General features: G+C 43.2%; 1 protein-coding gene across 1 annotated transcript in view; it reads right to left on the bottom strand.

Moving 5' to 3' along the window:
- Positions 1-24,052: 24,052 nt before the first annotated feature.
- DEGS1 (delta 4-desaturase, sphingolipid 1) overlaps positions 24,053-25,413 on the bottom strand; it is a 25,855-nt gene continuing 24,494 nt past the window's right edge. The window contains exon 3 of the mRNA XM_073628329.1: positions 24,053-24,988. Within this exon, the coding sequence (XP_073484430.1) occupies positions 24,842-24,988 (147 nt within the window). The 3' untranslated portion in view covers positions 24,053-24,841. The remainder of the gene's footprint in view (positions 24,989-25,413) is intronic.

The following is a 25,413-nucleotide window of genomic DNA, read 5'->3' on the forward strand; positions in this document are numbered from 1 at the left end:
CGGCGGTCGGCAAGTGGTTAAGGTAAAACTAAAGGAAATTTAATAGGAAAATTGTACAATGTATGGCCAGTCTAAGTGGTGCTTATGTTTCTCAGCCTGATAGTGGACATGCAGCAGTGGTTGTAAGTTGCGGCCCGTCACTCTTCCGTTGACTGATGCACCTCTGTAATGCGTAATCACAATGCCATTTGTACCCATTGAGAATACACCACGGTCTCTAACAGAGTCCAGAATAGCAATGTAAACCCCTTTCCCTTCCTCACTCTACCCAAAACTAAAAAAAAAAAAAATTTTTGCTGGATATTTAAAAATAAACTTATAAAGCCATTGCAATCCCCTAGATCTTACTGGAATCAAAAATTCAGACTGATCTCAGATATTGCTAAAAGTCCGGTCAACCCTTCTAATGAATTGGCTATTCTCCACCTTACTATAGATGAAATACCTGCTCAATTCAGAATAATTACCTTACATATACTTATTGATAGTTAAATCCAACATAATGCATAAATGGAATGCCACCATACCATTGGGTCTTGCAGAAGTCATTAATTATGTCAATCTGTAATGTACCTACAAACGTATATTTGCGATTAGGAGTAATTGCTACTTCCAGATGGCATGGCACCTCTGGCTAATACACCCTTTATGCAACATAAGAATGCTGTAATCTACAGATTATAACTTTTCATTCACCCCATTCCCTATTAAGGAAACCAACACCTGTCACCTGACCTATGGTTGTCTTCTCTTTGGATAAGATTACAGTTATGTGAATGTTTTATCTGTATACTTTCCCATGTAGTTTAACCACTAAGTAAGCTTTTCTCATGGTATAATGTAAATACAATCACCACTGAAATGTGTACTAACTTTACGCTTTCATTGCCCTATCCTATGTTCTATTTGAATCTCAGACTTAATTAAAAAAACTGGTAAATAAAAATAAACCTATAAATTCCTATATACACTATATTGTCAAAAGTATTGGGATGCCTGCTTTTACACACACATGATGTTCAATATTGCGTTGGCCCACCCTTTGCAGCTATAACAGCTTAAAGCGGGGTTCCACTCAAATTTTTAACTTAATCTTACCCCCTTCAGTTAATTGCACAAATGTTCAAATGCCGCAAGAAATTTTTTTTTATCGCTGTAATTACCTTTATATTGTACTTTTCTGTTGCATCTTCATGGCAGCATACACGTTGGGTTGTGAGTCCGCCTCCACAACCTGATAGGACCACATAGCTATAAATTAATGAATAGGCACCCGCCCCAGTATTCTCTTATTTTTCCTCACCTGTCAGGACCGCACGGATCAGCACCCCCTTACCGCTTTGCCCCAGCCAGGTTCTAGCCTACCCTGGGTGGAAGTCCTTCCTGTACAGCCTCTAAACGAGCTAAATCAAAGGAGCCCCACTCTGGTGATCTCAGGGGCACCCACTTTTCTCACTTTGTCTGCCTGACCATGATATAAGCCTTAAACAGGCTTGAGGTGTAGCAGCCCATATAAAGCCTTAAACAGGCTTGCTGGAGGAATGGCCTTGGAAGTCCCAGTTTTGGCCTCAGAAAATAAGCCTTAAACAGGCTTAGTTGTGTGCAGCGGTCTCCCCCCCTTCCCCCCCCTTCACTCTTTCTACCTGCTGGGCTCTGTTGTCCTTCAATCCATCCTCCGTGATCGCCGAGCATTCTCGGCGTTCTCACGCATGCGCAGTGCGTCGTCTCAGGGCGCTCCTCTGCCTTTGCCAGATTCTAAGATGGCGCTGAGTGTCTCGCGGCGCTACTGCGCATGCGCGAGCACTCGGCGCTAATGGCGGCAGTTTTTAAAACACCCCTACAATCTCAGGACATGCAAACAGATAGTCATTCCCCATCAGGAAGTAGTGACTTCGGATGCCAGTCTGGAGGGATGGGAGCACACTACCTACATTATGCGGCTCAGGGCCGCTGGCATTTCAAAACCAAGGACTTGGTCTCGAATGTTCTAGAGATGAAGACAGCCTTCCAGGCCCTTTTGGCATTCAGCACCTTTCTGAGAGGGAAACAAGTTCTCATAAAGATGGACAACCGAGTGGCAGTAGCCTACATCAACAGGCAGGGGGGTACCAGGAGCGTCTCCATGATGCAGGAGGTCGGCCCGGTGATGCGGTGGGCTCAACTGATCCTTCTGGATCTGAGGGCGGCTTATATTCCAGGCGTCCAGAATCTCCTAGCAGATTCACTCAGCAGAACATTCATTTCCAACGACGAGTGGTCTCTGAGCCCCCAAGCATTTGCCCTCATATCCCAGACATGGGGTCGTCCGGACATAGACCTCGCAGCAACGCCAGCGAACACGAAGTGTCAGAGATTTTTGTCAAGGATCCCCTTTCCCTCAGCAGAGGGAATGGATTGTCTCCATCACCCCTGGAACTTCCGCCTAGGCTACATTTTTCCACCAACTCCTCTTATAGCCAAGTTTCTTCTGAGGCTCAAGCATTCAGCGGCCCTAGTGCTGGCTGTGATTCCCTTCTGGCCGCGGAGGCCTTGGTTCACCACCCTCCTACAGCTGAACACAGTGGATCCACTTCCACTCCCAGTGTCGGCAGATTTACTAACCCAGGGCCAGCTACTCCACCCGAGTCCGGAGAGGTTACACCTAACGGCCTGGAGGCTGAAAGGTCTAGATTTCTAGACCAAGGATGCTCTCAGAAGGTAGTCGATAGCCTGCTCCAGGCGAGAAAGTCTACCACGAATAGTACCTACGGAAGGATTTTGGAAAAGTTCACTTCCTTTGCCCAGGAACAAGGTTGGGACTCTTCTTCCCCATCAGTAGCGCAAGTGCTTGAGTTCCTCCAGTCAGGCCTGGACAAAGGTCTTGGGTCCAGCACCCTAAAAGTACAAGTATCTGCCATCTCTGCTTTGACAGGAGTTAAGTGGGCCCTCAATCCACTGGTGGTTCAATTCCAAAGGGCCTGCCTAAAACTAAGGCCTCCTAGGAAGCCTTCATTTCCGACATGGGATCTCTCAACCGTCCTGGAGGTCTTATCCAGAGAACCGTTCTTCCCACTTGAAGACATCTCCCTTTGGGACCTGACACTAAAGGTCTCATTTCTAATCACTATTACATCAGCGAAGAGAGTCTCAGAAATCCAAGCCTTGCTAGTCAAAGAGCCGTATCTGATGATCTACCCGGACAGACTAACCCTAAAACCTTCGGATCGATTTATCCCAAAAGTCTCCTCTTCATTTCACTTTAACCAGGAGATTGACCTCCTGGCCCTCGTCACGGATCAGGGCGCTCCTCATCCACTGGATGTCAGGGGTAACGTTTTGCAGTACCTCTCAATAACCAAGCTGTTCAGAAAGTCTGAAAACCATCTAATCATCCCACACGGATTCAGAAAAGGCCAAGCGGCATTTACCCGTACCATCGCCTCATGGCTTGTGAACATTATCAAGAAGGCCTACTCCTTGAGCACCTTGCAGATTCCAGAAGGCTTAAGAGCACATTCTACCAGGGCAATGGCTACTTCATGGGCAGCTTACTGTAGAGTCTCAGGGGAAACCATTTGTAGAGCGGCCACCTGGTCCTCCAGAAACACCTTCATATCCCATTATAAAGTGGATGCTGCACGCTTATCAGCAGTAGAATTCGGGAGGGCCGTTATACAGGCCAACTCTTCTGTTTCTTGTCAATAAATGTACTTTGCATTCCCACCCAGTCTGGCGAGTTACTCCCCAACGTGTATGCTGCCATGATGCGACAGGAAAACGGAAAATTGTATACTCACCTTTCCGTAATTTTCCTTTCCTGTCGCATCTTCATGGCAGCATACAATCGCCCACCCTTCTGAGGTGACTTATATATACAGAGAATACTGGGGCGGGTGCCTATTCATTAATTTATAGCTATGTGGTCCTATCAGGTTGTGGAGGCGGAGTCACAACCCAACATGTATGCTGCCATGAAGATGCGACAGGAAAGGAAAATTACGGAAAGGTGAGTATACAATTTTCCGTTTTATTGTGGCACTTCCTGTCTCTCCTCCCATGGGAGTAGGCGTGTTTATTGCCTTTCCCCGGCGCCGCACTGTCTCCTGGGAGCTTAGTGTCAGGCTTCCCAAGATTCAGTGAACAAGCTGTGAATGAACAGCATTTACCGCATCCTGGAAATCAATGCTTGTGGGCTTCACATGCCCACAAGCAAGATGGAAACAGCCAGCATCACATTTTTAAAGTTATTCTTCAATATGAAAACAGACAGAGGTGGAAATATTACACCCAAACTGTGAGTATTATTTTGGGATTAGCAAAGTGTCTCAATGACCTAAAAAAAAAAAAAAAAAAGATTGGTCGCTGGACTCCCGCTTTAAACTCTTCTGGGATGGTTGTCCACAAGGTTTAGGAGTGTGTCTATGGGAATGTTTGACCATTCTTCCAGAAGCGCATTTGTGAGGTCAGGCACTGTTGAGCGAGCTCTAATTCATACATTAAGGTGTTCTATCGAGTTGAGGTCAGGCCAGTCAATTTCCTCCACCCCAAACTCGCTCATCCATGTCTTTATGGACCTTGCTTTGTCCACTGGTCCAAATCATTTGGTGGAGGGGGGATTATGGTGTGGGGTTGTTTTTCAGGGGTTGGGCTTGGCCCCTTAGTTCCAGTGAAACTCTTAAGGTGTCAGCATACCAAGACATTTTGGACAATTTTATGCCTTCCCAGAAGAGTTGAAGCCTGTTATAGTTGCAAAGGGTGGGCCAACTCAATATTGATCCCTACAGACTAAGACTGGGATGCCATTAAAGTTCATGTGTGTGTAAAGGCAAGCGTCCCTATACTTTTGACAATATCGTGTATGTGGGTTGGAAAGAAGGCAATTTGCTAAAGTCTCTGGATTCAGTCATTATTGTCTCTACATACAAGAGTTGTGCAGGCATTCCGTGACTACATAAACAGATGTGAGTAATGCTGTATTGTAACAACAGATTACACTGTTCCGCCCTGACATTGACTCCTGGCAGCCAGCCTCCCTGTCCTCACTAACCTAGAACACACTTCAGCAAGTCATTGCATTGATTCCTCCTATTGATCTGCCATTGTGATGTGACTCTGCGGTTTCTGTATAACCCTGCTAGCTATTGTAGAACTACTCATCTACAGCTGCAGGGCTGCTGTCACATCTGCTGCTTCAATAAGCAACAAAGTAAAAACACCCACTGCCTTATCAATGAATGTAACATATACATGAAAGTCAGGGGATAAGACAACTCAGTCATCGAAATGTGGATGGTCTAACACAGCGATCGCCAACCAGTGCTACATGAGAAAATGTTGGTGGTCCCCAGAGGTTCTGTTGCAAATAAACATTGTAGCATATGTATACCGCCCAATGTTGTTTCCAGTGTTGTTCTCAATGCTGACAGTTAATACTGTCATCAGGCATTGAATCCTCCTCTGTAGTTCCGGCTTTTGTGAACTCAGAGGGAGGCTTTTTGGATGTCTACAAAAGGCAGGCTATTACAGTTTTCTATGCATAACATATATTAATTGCAATCGTATGTTGAATTTAATGGTGTGGCAACAGGGTCTCTAGACTGCAAAATGGCCAGTGTAGTAAGGCCCCTTCACACTTGTGCAACTTGTCCTGCGACTTGGAAATGCAAAGTCGCATGACAAGTCATACCCCATGATTCCCAATGAGTACCATTCATATCTGTGCACTTTCAAGTCGCAGCGACTTCAAAATAATCCCTGCATTACTTTGGTCCAACTTTGATGCGACTTGAGGTCCAAAGACATCAAGATTACACAGGCATTGATTCAAGACGCATCAAAATCGCAGCAAAGTCGTGGTACAAATCGTGTCGAAATCGCATGACTTTCAAGTCGCACAAGTGTGAAAGGACCCCAATTCCTTATGGTGTTAAAACATGCTTCTCACTGCAGGATTAGGATAAGTTCACCTTTCTAAACAGGTTACAGACATGTTTAGGGTTTTCACGTCAGCATCCATTCCCAATCCCATCCCCTTGTGACACCTGCTGTCATAATTCATAAAGAGCATGGCCGTGATAGGCTCCACCCACATGACCACATCATTCATTCACAGGTCCCTGTGAATCAATGAACTGCAAGTACCATCAGCCTTTGTGGCTGTCAGCTTGTAGCTCTCAATTAACTACCAGGGCACTGATGAGTGCTGTAGGTAGTCCATTGAGCTTCCAGTCATTCAATAACTGTCTGCACGTCTCGGAGGTGCAGGTAAACAGTCTGCAGGAGCATGGCATTACACCCACAATCTGCTTATCATGGGTGCAATACTTTACAGGTTCAAAATAAATATATCCATTTATTAAATGCACTTTACCTGTAACAAAAAATACATTTATTATATATTTTTTGTAATGGTGAAGTTATCCTTTAAACCAGGGGTCTTCAAACTTTTTCAAAGGGCCCGTTTACTGTAATTCAAGCTTTAGGGGGCCGATCTGTGGCCAGCAGGACTATAAAAATGTCTTGCCATCAAATAGAGTAGACAGTATCCCCTCTTTCGATAAGGGGGGGGGGAATGTCCCCATCATTGCTGTCAGTGGGAGGAATAGTGCCCCATCATTGCTGTCAATTGGGAGGATTAGTGCCTCATCATTGGTGTCAGTGGGAGGAATAGTGACCCATCATTGCTGTCAATTGGGAGGATTAGTGCCTCATCATTGGTGTCAGTGGGAGGAATAGTGAACCATCATTGGTGTCAGTGGGAGGAATAGTGCCTCATCATTGGTGTCAGTGGGAGGAATAGTGCCCCATCATTGGTGTCAGTGGGAGGAATAGTGACCCATCATTGGTGTCAGTGGGAGGAATAGTGACCCATCATTGGTGTCAATTGGGAGGATTAGTTCCTCATCATTGGTGTCAGTGGGAGGAATAGTGAACCATCATTGGTGTCAGTGGGAGGAATAGTGAACCATCATTGGTGTCAGTGGGAGGAATAGTGCCCCATCATTGCTGTCAATTGGGAGGATTAGTTCCTCATCATTGGTGTCAGCGGGAGGAATAGTGAACCATCATTGGTGTCAGTGGGAGGAATAGTGACCCATCATTGGTGTCAGTGGGAGGAATAGTGACCCATCATTGGTGTCAGTGGGAGGAATAGTGACCCATCATTGGTGTCAGTGGGAGGAATAGTGACCCATCATTGCTGTCAATTGGGAGGATTAGTGCCTCAACATTGCTGTCAATTGGGAGGCTTAGTGCTTCATCATTGGTGTCAGTGGGAGGAATAGTGACCCATCATTGGTGTCAGTGGGAGGAATAGTGAGTGACCCATCATTGGTGTCAGTGGGAGGAATAGTGAGTGCCTCATCATTGGTGTCAGTGGGAGGAATAGTAAGTGACCCATCATTGGTATCAGTGGGAGGAATAGTGAGTGCCTCATCATTGGTGTCAGTGGGAGGAATAGTGAGTGACCCATTAATGGTGTCAGGAAATACGCCCCACTGTTGCTGCCACTGGGGGGCAAATAATGCTCCAAGGGCCAGATAAAAGCAAGCAAAGAGCTGCATCACACTTTGGAGACCACGCGTTTAAAAGCATGGCATACTTTTATACAACCTAATATTATACTGCACATTATTTCCAAAATATTTGCCTGGACCCTTCTCCAAAATTTGATGACCGTAAGTGTCCTTTTCCTTACAACACAGGGCAGGAGAGAGGGAACACAATATTGTAATATCAGCCGTACAGAATGTAGTCTTGTGATGTGAAAATCCCACATCTGTGTTATATTAACACTCCACTGGTCATCAGCTGAGCAGCCAGCCTTGTACATCGCCAGTCTCTGTGGTCAGAGACTTGACTATTAAGCAGCCAGCCTTTCTTGCACAGGATGGAGGGCACTAGTGACTAGTTCAATGTAGCGAACCTATAGTTCAGTTCTCTAAACTGATTTGCACACCCCAGTACCAGAGCCGACAGCAATCATTTTAGATGAGTTAAAGCAAACTACATGAATCTGATGTATTTTTTTTTTGGTTGAACCTAGACTTCCATGGCGCCAGTTACAAACCAAAAAATTTCACTAAACAGCCCATTCACACTGGGTCAGATTATATGGTAACCATAGACCAGTGTTTCTCAACTCCAGTCCTGAAGGTGCCCCAACAGGTCGTGTTTTAGAGATTTTCCTCAGATTAAACGTCTGTTGTAATTACTAAGGCAGTGAAACTGATCAAATCACCTGTTCAAAATAATGGAAAGTCTGAAAACATGACCTGTTGGGGCACCTTGAGGACTGGAGTTGACAAACACTGACATAGGATAAGCTCATATGCTTGGCTAGTCCAAGATAGCCACAGCTGGCCCTGAGAACTGTCAGATTGTGTACATAAAAAGCACCATGTAAAGTCGCTTTGCCCTTTCAGCTGATCAATCAACCTCCAAGGTAAATTCACTGACCCCACACTCGTATCAGAGCTTACCGGGGTGGCTGGTGCAACTGCCACTCCCCTCATGACATTTGGGCCTGGCGATTGGTGTTTATGACTGAGCAATGTCACATGCCCCACAGACTCAGAAGCCCTATACTGTTTGAGTAACAGAGGGAAGAGACTCAGATGAAGCAATAAGCAAGGGAGCACAAATTGGAATAACTAGCTGGAGGGTTCTTTCTGAATGGGCTAAATCAGGGGTCTCCAACCTTTTCAAGCAAAGGACCAGTTTATTGTCTTACAGACTTGGAGGGCCGGATTGTGGCCAGCAGGGGCAGAAAATGTCACAGGCCTGGCATGAGTGAGAATAAATATGGGCTTAGGGTTGGTGGTCAATAGGAGCAGGAGTAGTGTCCCTCTTAGTAAGAGGAATAGTATCCCATTATTGGTATCTGTGGAACGAATAGTGCCCCATTTTTGAAGGCAGTGGGCCGAATAGTGTCCTAAGGGCAAGATAAAGGCTAGCAAAGGGCCACAGTTTGGAGACCCCTGGACTAAAGCCTGCTACGCACTATCCATGTGATTATTTTTTTTTTTGTTCCATCTCCTCCCCCCCCCCCAAGTGCTCAGTGAGGAGATCCTATACTAACATAATCCGACATTAGTACAGCAATCTCCCCACTGAGCTATTGTGTTCTGATCCCCCCCGGGGAGAACACTCTGGTCAACATGAAAAAGTGAATATGCTGCGCCAACCAAAAAAAATAAAATAAAAAACAAGCAGCCAACACCATCAATTAGACTAATTGTGAAAATGAATATACAAACAAAAAGTGTAGCGCTATAATATGTCAGTCAGCAGTATTTTAAAGTATGCTGAATAATATATATCAAATGTTAGGTCTTGCTAGACCTCATAGAAAAAAACCATAAACTAGTGAAGAATCTAATATTCAAAAAGAAAAACACTAGTGACATATCCTATGTAATAAATAGTATAGATTATATGTGCATCAAAAAGGTTGAATCCAAACCCTCAACACAAAACAACAAGCATGTAAGGGTGAGGATAAGTGGTAGGTCACTGAGATCTTGAATAGTTCGTTTCATCAAGCAGAGAAATCCTGGAGCATGGACATGAAACTCATAATAGCATCTATTCTTATCTCCGATAGACTCTTCTAATAATCAGCCCGGTGCAACAGTAACATAAAATGCCCTTACCGGACGTGGTGGACTCACAGGCCGTTGGCGGCGAGTCATACGAGCTTGAACCGTAAACACGGTAAGGCGACAGCTGTTTCTGGTCCTCAACCGAAGGGTCCTGGGAAGGTCTCCAATCCCGAGCGATCCCCCCGGTTCGTCCTCCAGCAATCACTTGGATCTCAGGCGATTTGAGGCAGGGAAAGTGGGAGAAAAAAGGCTCCACATAGTGTGAATTCCGAATTATCAGGAAGTTTATTGTATAAAAAGTTCCAACAAAAAATTCAAAATAAAAACAAAGTTCTTACAGACGTAAAAAAATGTGTTTAGCGCAGTAGACAGATGGTTTAAGGTAGCGTCCTACACCCGACGCGTTTCGTCTAAAAAGACATCAACTGGGCTACAGCCAACCTCTCATCTGCTGAGCTATTTATTTAAAAATGTTCAAATTTCCATCGGGGACACCTGTGCGGCGTGACTTCCGGGTTAGTGTCATGTGAGGGTGTTCTTAATCAGCTGACTGTCTATCTAGCCTATCACAAGGTGAATACCAGCTCTAAACCAAGCCTCAGTTTGAATCTCCTGTCCAACCGATTATAATTGGGCGGTGAGGACATGTGATTACTACGTCCGAGCGTCACAACATGGTGACGCGGAACGCAAATTATTCATCCTGGTTAGCTAGCCGTTTCCGGATATGTGCATCATCGCGTATTTACGCGGTGACGTCACGCGTCAGTCGTACCCTCTCATTATTCGGAAAATGCATATAGCCAGGAACATCGTCTATCACGCAGGCGCAACAGCACGAGAGCCGAGGGTCTTTCCACCTCAGTGCGTCAAGACGTAGTGTTGTAAACAGGCACCAATCGAAAACACTTCTTCACTATGTTAGCCACTCATATCATTCCCTGTGTTTACCAGAATCACCGGACATGAATCCGATGGGCCGTTTAATATCCAGAGAGAATAAAATCACTGGGGCATAGGAATAGTGTAGGTGCGCATACTATTAAATCATCGAGGGAAAGACTTAGGTGTGAAACTATAATAGTCATAACACACATGTTCCCCCATGTTTACAACCATTGCTCCCCAGCAAAACAGTATAATCATCTTAAAAAACTACATATTATAATACAAATTCATATAAAAATACATATATAAAAATAGATATATGGCCACATAGAGTAGGGATCCACTCCATGTTTAACCAGACTAACCATCCAGCGGGAACATATGTCAAAGGAAAAAGACATATATGTTTCTTTTCTGACAATTTAAAATGAATCTCAGATGCTTCCCAATTTAAGGAAACATGGGGGGGAGGGAAGAGGAACAATATATATATATAAAAATCACAAAGCAAAATATTACTGTAAAAAATAGCTATTATAAATATTGGAGACGTGTAGAATCAGTATAGTAGGGATAGTGACATATAATGCCGAGTGAGATGACCACAGTCAATCAAAATCATGGAGATTTCCCGTAAAGGGATGAAAAGAGGGACGTAACTAGAATCTTAAGACTGATTAATAAACGCATTAATGTCCCACTCGATGTTTTAACCATGAGGTACATAGCATTTAATTTGGTGTATCCACCAAGTTTCGAGTCTAGAGACTCCCCTTACGTTGGATTCCCCTCTCCAATGTGGTATAAACCGATCAATGACCTGAAAAGTGGTCCCTGCTGGGTTACGGTCATGATGTAATGCATAGTGTTTGGGAACACTATGATTGGTTTTACCTTTCTTGATTGCTGTAATATGTTCTTTCACCCTAGTGGTAAAATTACGTATTGTCCGACCAATATATTGCTTTTTACACGGACATGTGATAAGATATACAATGTAAGGAGTTTTACATGTAGCAAATTGCTTCATTTTGTATTCTTTACCTGTAGTAGTGGAATAGAATGTTTCGATTTTGCGTGCTCGACAGACATTCCATTTGCAAACTGTGCATCTTCGACATGGATAAAATCCCTTCATATTGTGAAAGAATATGATATCTTATTTGGGGGATCTATCACATTCGGTGCGATCTGTCCTTTGATGGAGCACCCCTAAAGATAGTGGCAGCTTGTTCAGGTAACACAGGGCCCAGAATGGTATCACTTTTCAATATTTTCCAGTGTTTTTTAATGCTGTCCTTAACTTGTTTATGTTGAATGGAAAAGTTAGTTAGAAACGACCACTTATGCTTGGAATCTCCGTGTTCTTTCGGTCTTTCTGGTCGAGCCACCAATAGAGAGGCCCGATTCATTAGGGCTACCTGTTGGATCTCCTTAGTGATAAGGGAATTGTCATATCCCTTTTCACAGAAGCGTGTTTTTAAAATCTCTGCTTGTAAGAAATAATCAGACAGATGAGAACAATTTCTCCTGATTCTCACAAGCTGGCTTCTGGGGATAGACTTAAGCCATGTCTCATGATGGCAGCTATCGGTCGGAATATAGCCATTCCGATCCGTAGCTTTAAAATATGTTTTAGTATCCAGATGACCGTTATTGGATATGATCTCTATATCCAAGAAATGGATTCTGGACGGGCTGGCTTCATAGGTCAAATGGATCCCTCTTCGGTTCTTATTCAGAGTTGCAATAAATGCATCTAAAGAGTCCATATTGCCCCTCCATAGGAGGAGGATATCGTCTATGTACCTCACCCATAGAGCTAACTCTGGGGGGTTTTTAGCATAGACGACATCCTCCTCCCATTTGGCCATAAAAATATTCGCCAGGCTGGGGGCAAATTTTGCCCCCATGGCTACTCCCTTTGTTTGTAGATAAAACTGGTCATTATACCAAAAATAATTAGCACCTGTGGCAAATTTAAGTAAATCCATAATGAATTTTTTCTGTGTTAGGGGGATGTTTCTCTCTCTTGAAAGGAAAAACTCCACCGCTTCCAGGCCCTGAGTTTGAGGTATACATGTATACAAGGACGTGACGTCCGCAGTAGCTAATATTAAGTTATTCGTATCTGTAATCTGCTGTAATTTCATAATGGTGTCTCTCGTATCTTTCAAAAAAGAAGGGACAGCTTGGACTATCGGTTGGAGGAAAAAATCAATATATTTCCCTACCCGAGAAGTTATAGAATTAATGCCACTGATAATCGGGCGTCCTGGCGGGTGTATCGCATTTTTATGCACTTTCGGCAGATAGTACATGATAGGGATACGCGGTGCCACTGGTATTAAGAAATGTTTCTCTTTTTTGTTCAAAATACCCAATTGTGACCCAGTATTTACCAAGTCAGTTAGTGTCCTTTTATATTCTGAGGTTGGATTTTTTTGAAGGCGGCGGTATGTCTCAGAATCACTGAGGATCCTGGTCATCTCACTATGGTAGTCACTCTTATCAAGAATGACTACTCCCCCTCCCTTATCCGCAGAACGGATGATAAGATCCTTCCTTTCACATAGGGATTTTAATCCCATTCTGAACCTTGGATCGCTATATACCCTTTTGGGGGGAAGGTCTTCAAGGTCCTTTAAAACCAGATCCCTAAATACCTTAATTGGAGGTGCTATAAGGGCTGGAGGGTTGAATAGTGACGGGTTGCTCAATCCTGAATGTGAGTAGTAATCTGTGAACAAAGGGGTCTACTCGAGTTTGACATAATATATCTTTGAATGTTTAATTTACGCACATATTTCTGTACGTCAATAAATGTAGAAAACTTATTTAGTTTGTTGGGGGGGCAAACTTCAAACCTTTCTCTAGAACAATCCTTTCAGCTTCTGTAAAAGTTGCTTTACTTAGATTAAAGATACCTTTGTTTTCTATACCCGCTTTCTTTTTACGGGCACACCTCCCCCCTCTGGTGCCCCGTTTTGTTCTCCATAGTGTGGGGGGTTTTCGTTCTGCTTGTGAAAACCCTCTGTCCTTGGAGCTCTAGGTAACCGTTGGTTGTAATTAAACGGAGACCTTTCTGGGTAATCATTATCTCTAGTTCTATAGGAGTATTGAGAATTGTAATTCCTATTCTGTTCCTCTCTCAAAGGGGAAAATCTATTGTAAGTCTGAAGGGGTGTCATTTGAGGGTATGGATCATAATGATGATAGTCCTCACGACCCTTATGTCTACCATGTGTTGAGGGGTCTCGAGGACCTTGTTCATGGTATGAGGCACGATCATCATTCCTCCTACTCCTGCCCCTACCCCTTTTACCTTTACCTCTATATTGAGGGGCTGGACTCCTATACTGATGCCTGGGTGTATGGGGGTCATAAGGATGTTGTGCCCTGTGCTCCTCCCCTTTAAATGGGGGGAGGGCCACAGGTACTTCCAACGACCTTGTATTGGATGAGGTTGTCACCTCCATCCCATTTGGTTCTGTGGACCCAACGATCTGTTCCTTATTTTGCCAATTAAATACATTCCCTGTTTTATAGTCATTCATATCCCTACTATATTTTTTCTGTTTTTTAATTTTTTGTTCCCGTTCTTCTTTTTCTAGATGGTTCTTTAAATTTGTAGACAAATTAATGTATTCTGCAGTAGATTTGTGTTTAAGTAATTTATCCCTAATTTCTTTGATCTCCTTATCTAAAACACTTCTCCTTGCTCGTTTCCTATCCATAAGGAAACTCAGCAGTGAGATCCCTGCCTCATTAAAATAATGAAACCATGTTTCAGTATCCGTATCTCCTTGCTGTGGATGGATAGTCCATCTTAAACCTCTTGGGACCATCCGGTCTTTAGAGTACTGTTCTAAGAGTGCAATATCCCATTCCAAATGGATTTCTGAAACCATTAGGTTTTTAGCCTTATGTAGCCTATATATGTATTTTTATATGAATTTGTATTATATGTAGTTTTTTAAGATGATTATACTGTTTTGCTGGGGAGCAATGGTTGTAAACATGGGGGAACATGTGTGTTATGACTATTATAGTTTCACACCTAAGTCTTTCCCTCGATGATTTAATAGTATGCGCACCTACACTATTCCTATGCCCCAGTGATTTTATTCTCGCTGGATATTAAACGGCCCATTGGATTCATGTCCGGTGATTCTGGTAAACACAGGGAATGATATGAGTGGCTAACATAGTGAAGAAGTGTTTTCGATTGGTGCCTGTTTACAACACTACGTCTTGACGCACTGAGGTGGAAAGACCCTCGGCTCTCGTGCTGTTGCGCCTGCGTGATAGACGGTGTTCCTGGCTATATGCATTTTCCGAATAATGAGAGGGTACGACTGACGCGTGACGTCACCGCATAAATACGCGATGACGCACATATCCGGAAACGGCTAGCTAATCAGGATGAATAATTTGCGTTCCGCGTCACCATGTTGTGACGCTCGAACGTAGTAATCACATGTCCTCACCGCCCAATTATAATCGGTTGGACAGGAGATTCAAACTGAGGCTTGGTTTAGAGCTGGTATTCACCTTGTGATAGGCTAGATAGACAGTCAGCTGATTAAGAACACCCTCACATGACACTAACCCGGAAGTCACGCCGCACAGGTGTCCCCGATGGAAATTTGAACATTTTTAAATAAATAGCGCAGCAGATGAGAGGTTGGCTGTACCCCAGTTGATGTCTTTTTAGACGAAACGCGTCGGTTGTAGGACGCTACCTTAAACCATCTGTCTACTGCGCTAAACACATTTTTTTACGTCTGTAAGAACTTTGTTTTTATTTTGAATTTTTTGTTGGAACTTTTTATACAATAAACTTCCTGATAATTCGGAATTCACACTATGTGGAGCCTTTTTTCTCCCACTTTCCCTGACTCAAATCGCCTGAGATCCAAGTGATTGCTGGAGGACAAACCGGGGGGATCGCTTGGGATTGGAGACCTTCCCAGGACCCTTCGGTTGAGGACCAGAAACAGCTGTCGCCTTACCGTGTTTACGTTTCAAGCTCGTATGACTCACCGCCAACGGCCTGTGAGTCCACCACGTCCGGTAAGGGCATTTTATGTTACTGTTGCACCGGGCTGATTATTAGAAGAGTCTATCGGAGATAAGAATAGATGCTATTATGAGTTTCATGTCCATGCTCCAGGATTTCTCTGCTTGATGAAACGAACTATTCAAGATCTCAGTGACCTACCACTTATCCTCACCCTTACATGCTTGTTGTTTTGTGTTGAGGGTTTGGATTCAACCTTTTTGATGCACATATAATCTATACTATTTATTACATAGGATATGTCACTAGTGTTTTTCTTTTTGAATATTAGATTCTTCACTAGTTTATGGTTTTTTTCTATGAGGTCTAGCAAGACCTAACATTTGATATATATTATTCAGCATACTTTAAAATACTGCTGACTGACATATTATAGCGCTACACTTTTTGTTTGTATACTCTGGTCAACATATTCAGCCACAGGCTGAGAGCGCTAGTTGGATGCCGATTGGCAGACTTTTTTTGGTCATGCCCCTACAACAGAAAGCAGACTGACTGCCGTACACATGGGCCAAATGTCAGCCACTTTCTATTGAACTAGTGGATACCGCCCGACATTCAGCTCATGTGTACGGCTCTTTAGTGAGACCCTGCTGTTTAAGGGTAATTCCAGCAAAACCAGTCACCAAAAGTTCAAAATTTATTGGAAAATTAAATTAAAATATTGTAACCATATAGAATTATGAACCAATTCTTATAGTCATTGATATAGCAGTATTAAGATGAAAAATCCCAACATGTTTCACCCACTGGGCTTCTGCAGGGGATGTTTTGTCTGCTAAGGGTCATGGCACTCTAATAAATGGCAAACAGTATAAAAATATTTATAAACAATATTACAAGGATAGAGAGATCAATCTATCTACATACACACAATGGTGTTGATCGTGTGTGTATATATTTTATATAAAATATAAATATCTCACTCTAGTACATAATCTGAAATTTTGAACTTTTAATAACATTGTTAATTGACATGTTGCACCTGAAAAGTCCCATGAATTCCTTCTTTATTTTATTGAAAAAGGCCTGATCCACACCGATGCAGGTTGCATATTCCAGGTGCAGTTTGCGTTTTTCAATACACTAGAAAACCAGAAACAAATCCCTGGCCCTTCCCATAAAACACACAGATGTGAATTGCATCCATAGGAAACCATGTTAAACTGACTGTAGTGTGTCGCTGCAAAACTGACAGAAAAAAAAAAAAAAAAAAAAAGGGGAAGAAGCATAGGTATGAACCAGGGGTTAATCTGTATCCGCTCAGGCAGGCCCCTGCATGACAGTTTGTGGTGGATCTAAGCGGCCTGTGTTGTCAGGCTTTGGTTGTGTTGGATGGCATAAAGTTTAAGATGCTTCGGAGCTCATTCAGAATTCACAGGGGAGGTACATTTGATCTGTTTATGGTAATGCAAAACCTGCTTGATGCAGGTCAGCAGGAGAATAACTTGCAAAACCAACCTGAAGGGAACAAAAGGCTGTCACCACCGCGTCTAGGATACGAATTTGTACCATGTGTGGTAAGGATTAGAGCACAAAAACTTAAGAAACAATACATGCAGGGTTCTTGTCAAGATCACACACACGAAAAACAAAAAAAAAAAAAAAAAAAAAACACACAACAATGCAGACATTTAATAAATTTTATTTAGGTCAACAAATAAACTTTAATACTGACTGACTGAAAAAGCTGCTTCAACAAGTGTGTCATGGATAGGTTTGGTTTAGATTGACAAAGAGTTGTTTAAGACACTAAGATTTATTAAAGCTGAGCTGTTCTAAGTTATGGGCTGATAAACAAAAGAACACATCTCATGCCCACATCTGGCCTGGCATATACTTACCAGAATAAGGTTAGTTTGCCCTTACATAGACCACTGGCAATGAAGTTGTTCTGAGGGGATAAAGCTAAACTCTGGGCACAAAAACATTCCTTGAAATATATTCAATACCCACAAAGGATATAAATCTATTTTGGAAGCACCAAATGTCTTTACAAACCCAGATATTCCCTTGTAAAAGCATCTGTGACATCACTGTGCAAAAAGCAGAGCTGTGGGAGGAGCTCAGACCCCAGGAGGGAGGAGCAAGAGGGGTGGAATGATCCCAGTACAAAACACAAAGATTAGACGTGTGACGGTGGATGTCTTGAAGAATAGCTCGACTCAACTCTAAAGCTGGGTACACACACTCCGTTTTTTTTCTTCCCTTATCAACCTGGCAGGCTGCACAAAAAAAAAAAAAAAAAAAAGCTAACATAAGCCACGTTGGTGCAGCAATTTCTCCCCCCCAGAACACACTGATCAGTGCTCAGCCATTGGCTGTGAGCGTTGATCGGTTGCTGGTTTTCCAGCATGCCCCTTCCACAAAAGCCAGTCGTTAGATCAGCTTCTGTTGGACAGGTAGCTGTGCACACTGACAGAACGTCAGCTGCTTCACTCAGATGATTGTGTGTAGCCAGCTTAACAGACATTAAGAACAATTGTGATCCAACTGAAAATGAAGACATAAAATAAAAAAAAAAAAAAAAAAAAACACACCCTCACCGCCCAATACAAACTTGTTAAAGCCATTTTTTTCCCCCGCTAATATGACAATCATGGTGCCCGACACCCTCACAAACTAAAGGCTCCAAAATGGTGCGACATCATGAGGTCAACCCCTTCACTCCAGCCCCCCTTTCACAATGTGTTAAGTTATAGGGAAGCCAAAGTTTTCTTTATAGATAAATGTGATAAAAAAAAAAAAAAAATTTAAAAAAAAATCATATTGTGGATTTTTTTTTTTTTATTTAACAGTTTCTCAGGAAGTCTTGTAAATACATATGTAAAGGGAGGCTTCCATACTGGCTCCTTACAGAAGCACAAGGGCTGTAGTGACTGTGCTTTACTGCTCCTCTCAGTGACAGTTTATGGAGGAGTCGAGTCCAACTGACTGGTAGAGTGAAGTTGTTCCTCTTTAAAGTGGTTGTAAACTCACTTTTTGGACTTTTACCTATAGATAAGCCTAGAATAAGGCTTACCTATAGGTAGTGGAAATATCTCCTAAACGTGCGCAGTTTAGGAGATATATATTTCACTTGTAGTCCGCTGGAAATTCCAACGGCGCATGCGCAGGGAAGAAACAAAACTAAAGTGCAATTTCTTCCCTAGCCTATGCCGTTAATCGCGGCTCCCGTGCGGCGCATGCACGGGAGTGACATCACACGGCTCAGGCGAATCACACAGGCGGAAGGAAGAGGGCCAGTAGATGGACGCTGCCCACACAGGTGACATCGCTGGATTCTTTTGCAGGTAAGTGGCACAAAATGGGCTAGTATGCGATGCATACTAGCCCATTATGCCTTTCATTTGCAGGCTGCAGCAGCGAGCAAAAGAGGAAGTAAAATCCATCAGGGTTTACTACTTTAAGGACAGTCTTGTCTTGTATGGACAGTCAGATGTTTTCAAAGTAAAATTACATTCATTTTTTTCCAGTGCTTGTTCCTGTAGATTTCTTCCTGGTTTTCCAGCCCATGCACAGATAAGCTGCAGATCTCTGCCAGGTCTTTGGCACCCAGCACAGGTATTCTATGCATGTGCAGACATACCATAAATATCTCTGCAAATCCCAAGGACCTGCGGCGTCATTAGAATCACACAATACTTTTGTCCCACTGTCTCCGAGGATGTGTGACTTGAACACCCCAAGTGGCAGTAGGTGGGCGATCAACATTATCCTCACCTGGTCCAGCAGTCACACGGAGTGACCCACATGCTTCTCCACACCGGCCAGCTAAACAAAGCTGCAGCAAAAGGGAGATGAGTATGTGCAGCCGAGCCCTGCATAGACAAAGCATTTCCTGAAATTACATTCATTTCCCTTTACAGGTGTGAAAAATCGGAAACTGTTAAGTGGTTGACCTCATACTAGTTAAAGCAGTATTACACCCAAAACCAACAATGTAATATAATGCAGCTTACCAATCCTTAGATGTGGTGGCTTCATTCATTTTATTTCTACATTTCCCCCCCCCCCCCCCCCCCTTTGTTTTCACCTGATGATCTGGCCAGTAACACACCTCCTGTATTAGAGGTGCCTCCACTCTGGATGAAGGAGCACAGCAAACAGCAGCATCATCAGTCTGAGGGGAAGGGAGTGATACCTGCAGCTTTAGATACACTAACAAATTGGGATAAAGTTTTTACATAAATAAAAGCCGATCACTATAAGCACCTCTCACTGCTACATCTGCAGAACAGATTGTTTGAACAACAGTAGACTTAATGGCCAGATCACCACGTGAATAAAAAAAACAAAAAACCACACCAAATGCAGCCATCACATCTAAGAACTGGTAAGCTGCAGTATTTTAATAAATGTTCACTTTTTTTGTTCAATACCCCTCAGAAACAGAAACCTTGTGTAATTGGACCCACCAGTCTACCCACAGCTCCGAGGGGGGACAGTACACTGATGCAGGGAGGGAGCTCTCTATACCCTGGGGGGGGGTGCAATATATAGTCATCCTGCAGGTAAATGCTGATGGGGGAATGGTGGACACACACAGAAGCAAAAATGGAAAAGATCTACATAGGTCTTTGGAACGAAAAAGGTATAAATAGGTTTTCATGGATAAATATTTTTTTTCTGAAATGACAATGGGCTCATGTTAAACATTCTTACACAAATACAGCTCAGCTCCTTATGCTATTAGGGGGTCATTAACAGAGCTAAAAAAAAAAAAAAAAAAAAAAAAAAAAAAAAAACCACAAACACATTATGGCAGAAAATAATCTTCATAGCAATTAGGGTGTTACAGCTTAGTGAAAGCGTGCTTTTAAAGCTCACAGAATAAAATAAAAGATTTTAAAATCATCTGACAATAAGGAAGGTGAAGAGGGAAGCCACACACACAAGCAGTAAATTGGGGGGGGGGCAGACAGAATGCACCGCTTTGGTTCCCTGTATGAATACAGAGCCCCCCTTTCACAAACACAGCTTCACCCACTTATCTGCCCAGACTCCACGCACACCCCGCCAACACATCACAGCACACTTTGTTCATTTGCTGCATGTTTAATTAGCAGCGATAATCTCTTTGAAATGGTTGCAGAATCTTAACAACAAGATGAAGAATGAAAAGTTCCATTGTTGGATCAGGAATGGGGTGGGGTGGGGTGGGGCGGGGCGGGGGGGGGGGGGGGGGGGGGTTGGGGGGTAGTAATGCGCCTCGTAGACAAAGTCACAAGTCAGTCACCACATAGGTCACAAGGAAAACCAAAAAGGTTTTTTTTTTTTTCTAAGCCTTTCTCCAGCTTTGATGTGTGGGACATTTTATTATTATGCAAAGAATCATTTATGACACCAATCCAGCGTGCTGGGGTTAGCAGACATGTTACAAGATGCAAGCAGTGTGGAGAATAGGGTGCTCTGGATAGCAAGGAGACTAACAGTACAAGCCTGGCTCCTGAAGTACTGCATCAATCACATTTCAAAAGAGGGAAACACACTATAGGAAAAACGAAGCAGAAGAGAAGGTGCTTCTAAGTGCAGTAATAAAAACACTTTAATGACAAGGAAGGGTTAAAAACACTTACAAGATGGGAGTGAAAAAAGAAATATAAATCAATCCATAACGTCCAGCGGGATGCCTCCTTGGAGTAAAGACAGCTGCAGGTGGAAGTTCCAGGCGACCAGCGGTGGTAAACACTGTCTCTCTGATCCAAGATGGAGGGCCGTGCTATCAGGACCAGCGTGGAATCCAGGCGACCGGAAGCGACGTCAGAGTGGGTGGTTACATATTTCAGAGAATGCCCAGTCGCTCCTTCGTCAAACCAAAGCCATTGGTTTGAAGGAGCGACTGGGCATGCTCCGAAACATGTAACCACCCACTCTGAGGTCGCTTCCGGTCGCCTGGATTCCACGCTGGTCCTGACAGCACGGCCCTCCATCTTGGATCAGAGACTGTGTTTACCACCGCTGGTCGCCTGGAACTTCCACCTGCAGCTGTCTTTACTCCAAGGAGGCATCCCGCTGGACGGTATGGATTGATTTATATTCCTTTTTTCACTCCCATCTTGTAAGTGTTTTTAACCCTTCCTTGTCATTAAAGTGTTTTTTTGCCATGTTACAAGATGTGGTCCCTAAATAGCAGGACAGTAAATTGGAGGTACCCGGTCTATACTATGGTATTAACATTGCCCAAATGTAGCTTTTCTGTAGCATGAAAAGGCTGTTATATAATACAAACACTGATCCACAATAAGATAGCATAACCCTGATCTGTCCTATCTAGAAGTTTATAACCTGGAGAAGTTCTCATGGTTATACTCTGCAGTTTAAAGAAAAACCATGTACCTTGCTCTGGGAATACCTGCAGTATTGTAATGCTGATCACATAACCAGATGCCAAGGTAGTCACATGGCCTCTGGGCTGATGTTCAGGTGGAGACAGTCAATCAGCTTTTTTTTTATTTTTGAAGTGTAAAAGAAAAGACACAACCAGTGCTCCTGCATCTAATATGTAGAACTATAAAGGTTTCAAGAAAAAGCATCTGTATAGTGTCACTGAAGGTGACGCTGTAGATTACCAAAAAAAAAAAAAAAAAAAAAAAAAAAAAAGAAAGAAAGAAAAGAAGACACACCCCACACAGGATAGGAAACAGTTAAAGAACTTTTTGGCTTTAGAGTTAGAAAAGGCTAGAAACTTTTTCTTGCCATCTGTGCCCCTGATGGGCAGAATTACCCCCACTTCCTGGTTTGGTGTCTGGTGTCACGTGGAACAGGAAATTCAAGGGAAATACAGATACCAATATCTATGTTACACTAAATTAAAAGCATGGGAATTTTTTTATAGAATCATATTTACTTAGGTGGTTGCAGAGTTGCTCCGATGCTGCTTCTGTCTCCCGCCGACTCGAAGACTGAAAACCGAGCGATCAAACAGCTGAAATCGCTTGGTTGTCAGTGCTCCCTGAGCAGAGAGCTGGTGACTGTCAGTCACCGGCTCTCTGCTCTGACAACCACCCCTCAGAGCGCTGGGCTGTGGAGGGAGCGGGAGGCTCAGACATGAGGGTGGATCTGATCATATGGTCTCAACCTTTGCCAAGCCTGAACAGGTTCTGTGATGCCAGCCCACTGTCTGCTGAAACCGGGTCACAGGAGTCCAAAACGATCTGCACTCCTGTTATCCACAGAAGTACAGCCAAACAAGCTTTGGCTATACTTCTTAAAAAGGAAGGTTAGAATGTCTGTTGGGTTTACTTTTTGTGTTCTAAGGAGACTTAAGTGAACCCATCTAATCACAGCAAACTGACCAATCCGGGAGCAGTAGAATTCTTTGTGAGAAAACAGCCTTGCAATTCAAAAAACCAAGGACAAGCAGAGCCTCCCAAATTGAGACCTTGCGACTACTGGTGTCTATGGATTTGACAATATGGATGCTGGCTGAGACACAACACAACTGGACATTTTAGAGAAAACGTATAAAACGTCTATCCAGTTTGCCAAAAGTAGATCCAGTCGCCAACAATAATATATAAAAAAAAAAAAAAAAAAAAACCACACACAACACACCCCTCACCAAGAAGTTGATGAGTAGCAATGATGGTGAATATGAAATATTGACCACATTCCCAAGATGCTCCCATGGCATTCCCTGCTCCTCTCACCTGTTAAGAGTTAAAATGGAGTATCAATCTTTCCACATTTTTCACACATACTAGAAAACAGCAAGACTACACAGATTTAAGGCAGTCCCAACTAAGAAGCCAGAAAATGAAGGATCCCACCACAGCCTGGACTAATATTTGGTGGACCAAGCCTTTGAGTGACAGTGACCCTTCATAGTAACCTACTTTTCTTATTGGAAAAAAAAAAAAATATCTACCCAACCATTCTGCTGCAACATAACCCTACCTAGAGGGCATTTGAGGGGCAAAGTCCAAATCCGTTCTAGGAATCCCGGCAAAACAGGTGAACGTTTTCTTTGACTTTCACTCTGCGTTAGCTCTTCCGTCTGCACTTCAAAGCAACTTAAGACAACAACACCAGTTAAGGAACAAGTTATTGGAGGTTGAATGCTTCAATCCATGCTGTACAGAAGGTTGTAAAGCCACAGACATTGCAGAGTGCAGAGAGGTCAATAAGAACACAGCTGATAAGATTAGGGAGCTCCTATGAACAACATGACACAGTTCATGCCACGTGGCGACTTTATGAGTGCAGACACAGATAGCATGCCACAAGACGGATTTTTTTTGTCCCTTTGATAACAGAGGTCTCCGAGTGTAGAAAAATATGGTTGGTTGCTGAAGATCACGTAGGTCTTTTCCAAGTACGTACATGGTGCATATACTAGGAGCAATTCAAAAGGAATACATCATGGTTGCTTAGTAGATGCCAGTAGAGTTACATAAATATTGTCCTTTATTGAAGCACGTCTAGACCAAAGACTCATACATGGGCAGTTACTTAAAACTGAACTCCAGGAATTAAGACAAAATTTACCGCTGCAGTGCCCGCCCCCCCCCCCCCCCCCCCCACTTCGGACTGCAAGAGCTAGTTGCTTGTTTAGTCTAGGGATGCAGAGATAAGGTGCATTACTTACCCTTGGTGCTCCAAGTTCTGGGTTGGTGGTGGTCATTCAACCTCATCACATACTTGGCTTGTGACTGCAGCCAAGTGCACCTGTGAGAGGGGCAACACTGGCCACTCGCATTAATGGAGGAAGCCTGCCGAAGCTAGAAGGCAATTATACCTTACCCCTGCACACCTGACTAAACAAGGACTTATCTTTTGTAGTGTGGAAGGTCCCACTGCATGAGTATATTTTGTCCAATTCCCCAGCTTTAAAGGAAACTCATGATAGAAACATGAAGGCTGCCATTGCTGAACTATCACACTGAAATAACTAGCCATTTGCCACATGTGCCCCATGGCTTCAATATTTAAGCCACTTAATTGGAACAGACATATGGATTACAAATTCAGATTTGTTTTCTCCTTGCTGGTTCCGGGTCTGTAACCTAAGTGGTGAAGATAATCATGACCCAACTAGCATTTTCAGGGGGGACAGAAATGGCAGCCTACAGCTTCCTCTTTACCCATGTACTCTTAAGATATACCTGCTCTCAGAAAGGACAAGAAATTTGTATCGCTAGTTCATGAAAAGAGAAGCATTCGGAGTGAAAAAAACCTAAGCCCAGAAGCTCCAGAGGTCAGGCTTGCACGGGAAACCCATATTCCTGCAGCTAAGACACGCACAAGCCCCCTGAGCATGAGCTTAAGCGTCCTATAGGTCCACACATTATTCCTGCTTGACCTCTCCCTTCAATTCCCTCTTGACGCGGGAGTATGGGCTAAGCGTATCGTCCATTATGAAGTCATAGAGAACTTTTACCCAGGAGGTGTACTGTGGGAGGGGGTCGTAATATTCCTTCGCTATTTTCCGCACCTGTGGAGAGCAGAAAGGACAAGGTGACATTGTAGAATAAATGTGTACTAAAAGCTCAGAGTCAATAAAGATCACAGCAATACAAATAGGACAAACTGTGCTTCCTTCCAGCTACACAGTACAAAGACTTAGAATGAACAAGAAAGCTGCAATTATCACCAGAATAAACATTTTATACATCATCTCAAAAAGATTTCCAATAGCCTCAGAGCAAAAGATAAAGAGTGCATAAAGTGGTAAGGAGTTAGAATACTTGATGGTTTTTTCTCTCTTTGTCCCCAAGCTGGAGAAATTCACCCCATTTGTCCTGGTGACCATTGTCATTGAGGAAAAAAAAAAAAAAAAAGTGGAGGGAAACCAAAATTTATAGCCGTCACCAGAACAGGAAGAGCATGAGATTTTCTGATGAAGACACCTGTTCTAGT

Source organism: Aquarana catesbeiana, linkage group LG04 (genome assembly GCF_042186555.1).
Source record: "Aquarana catesbeiana isolate 2022-GZ linkage group LG04, ASM4218655v1, whole genome shotgun sequence".
Taxonomy (NCBI): domain Eukaryota; kingdom Metazoa; phylum Chordata; class Amphibia; order Anura; family Ranidae; genus Aquarana; species Aquarana catesbeiana.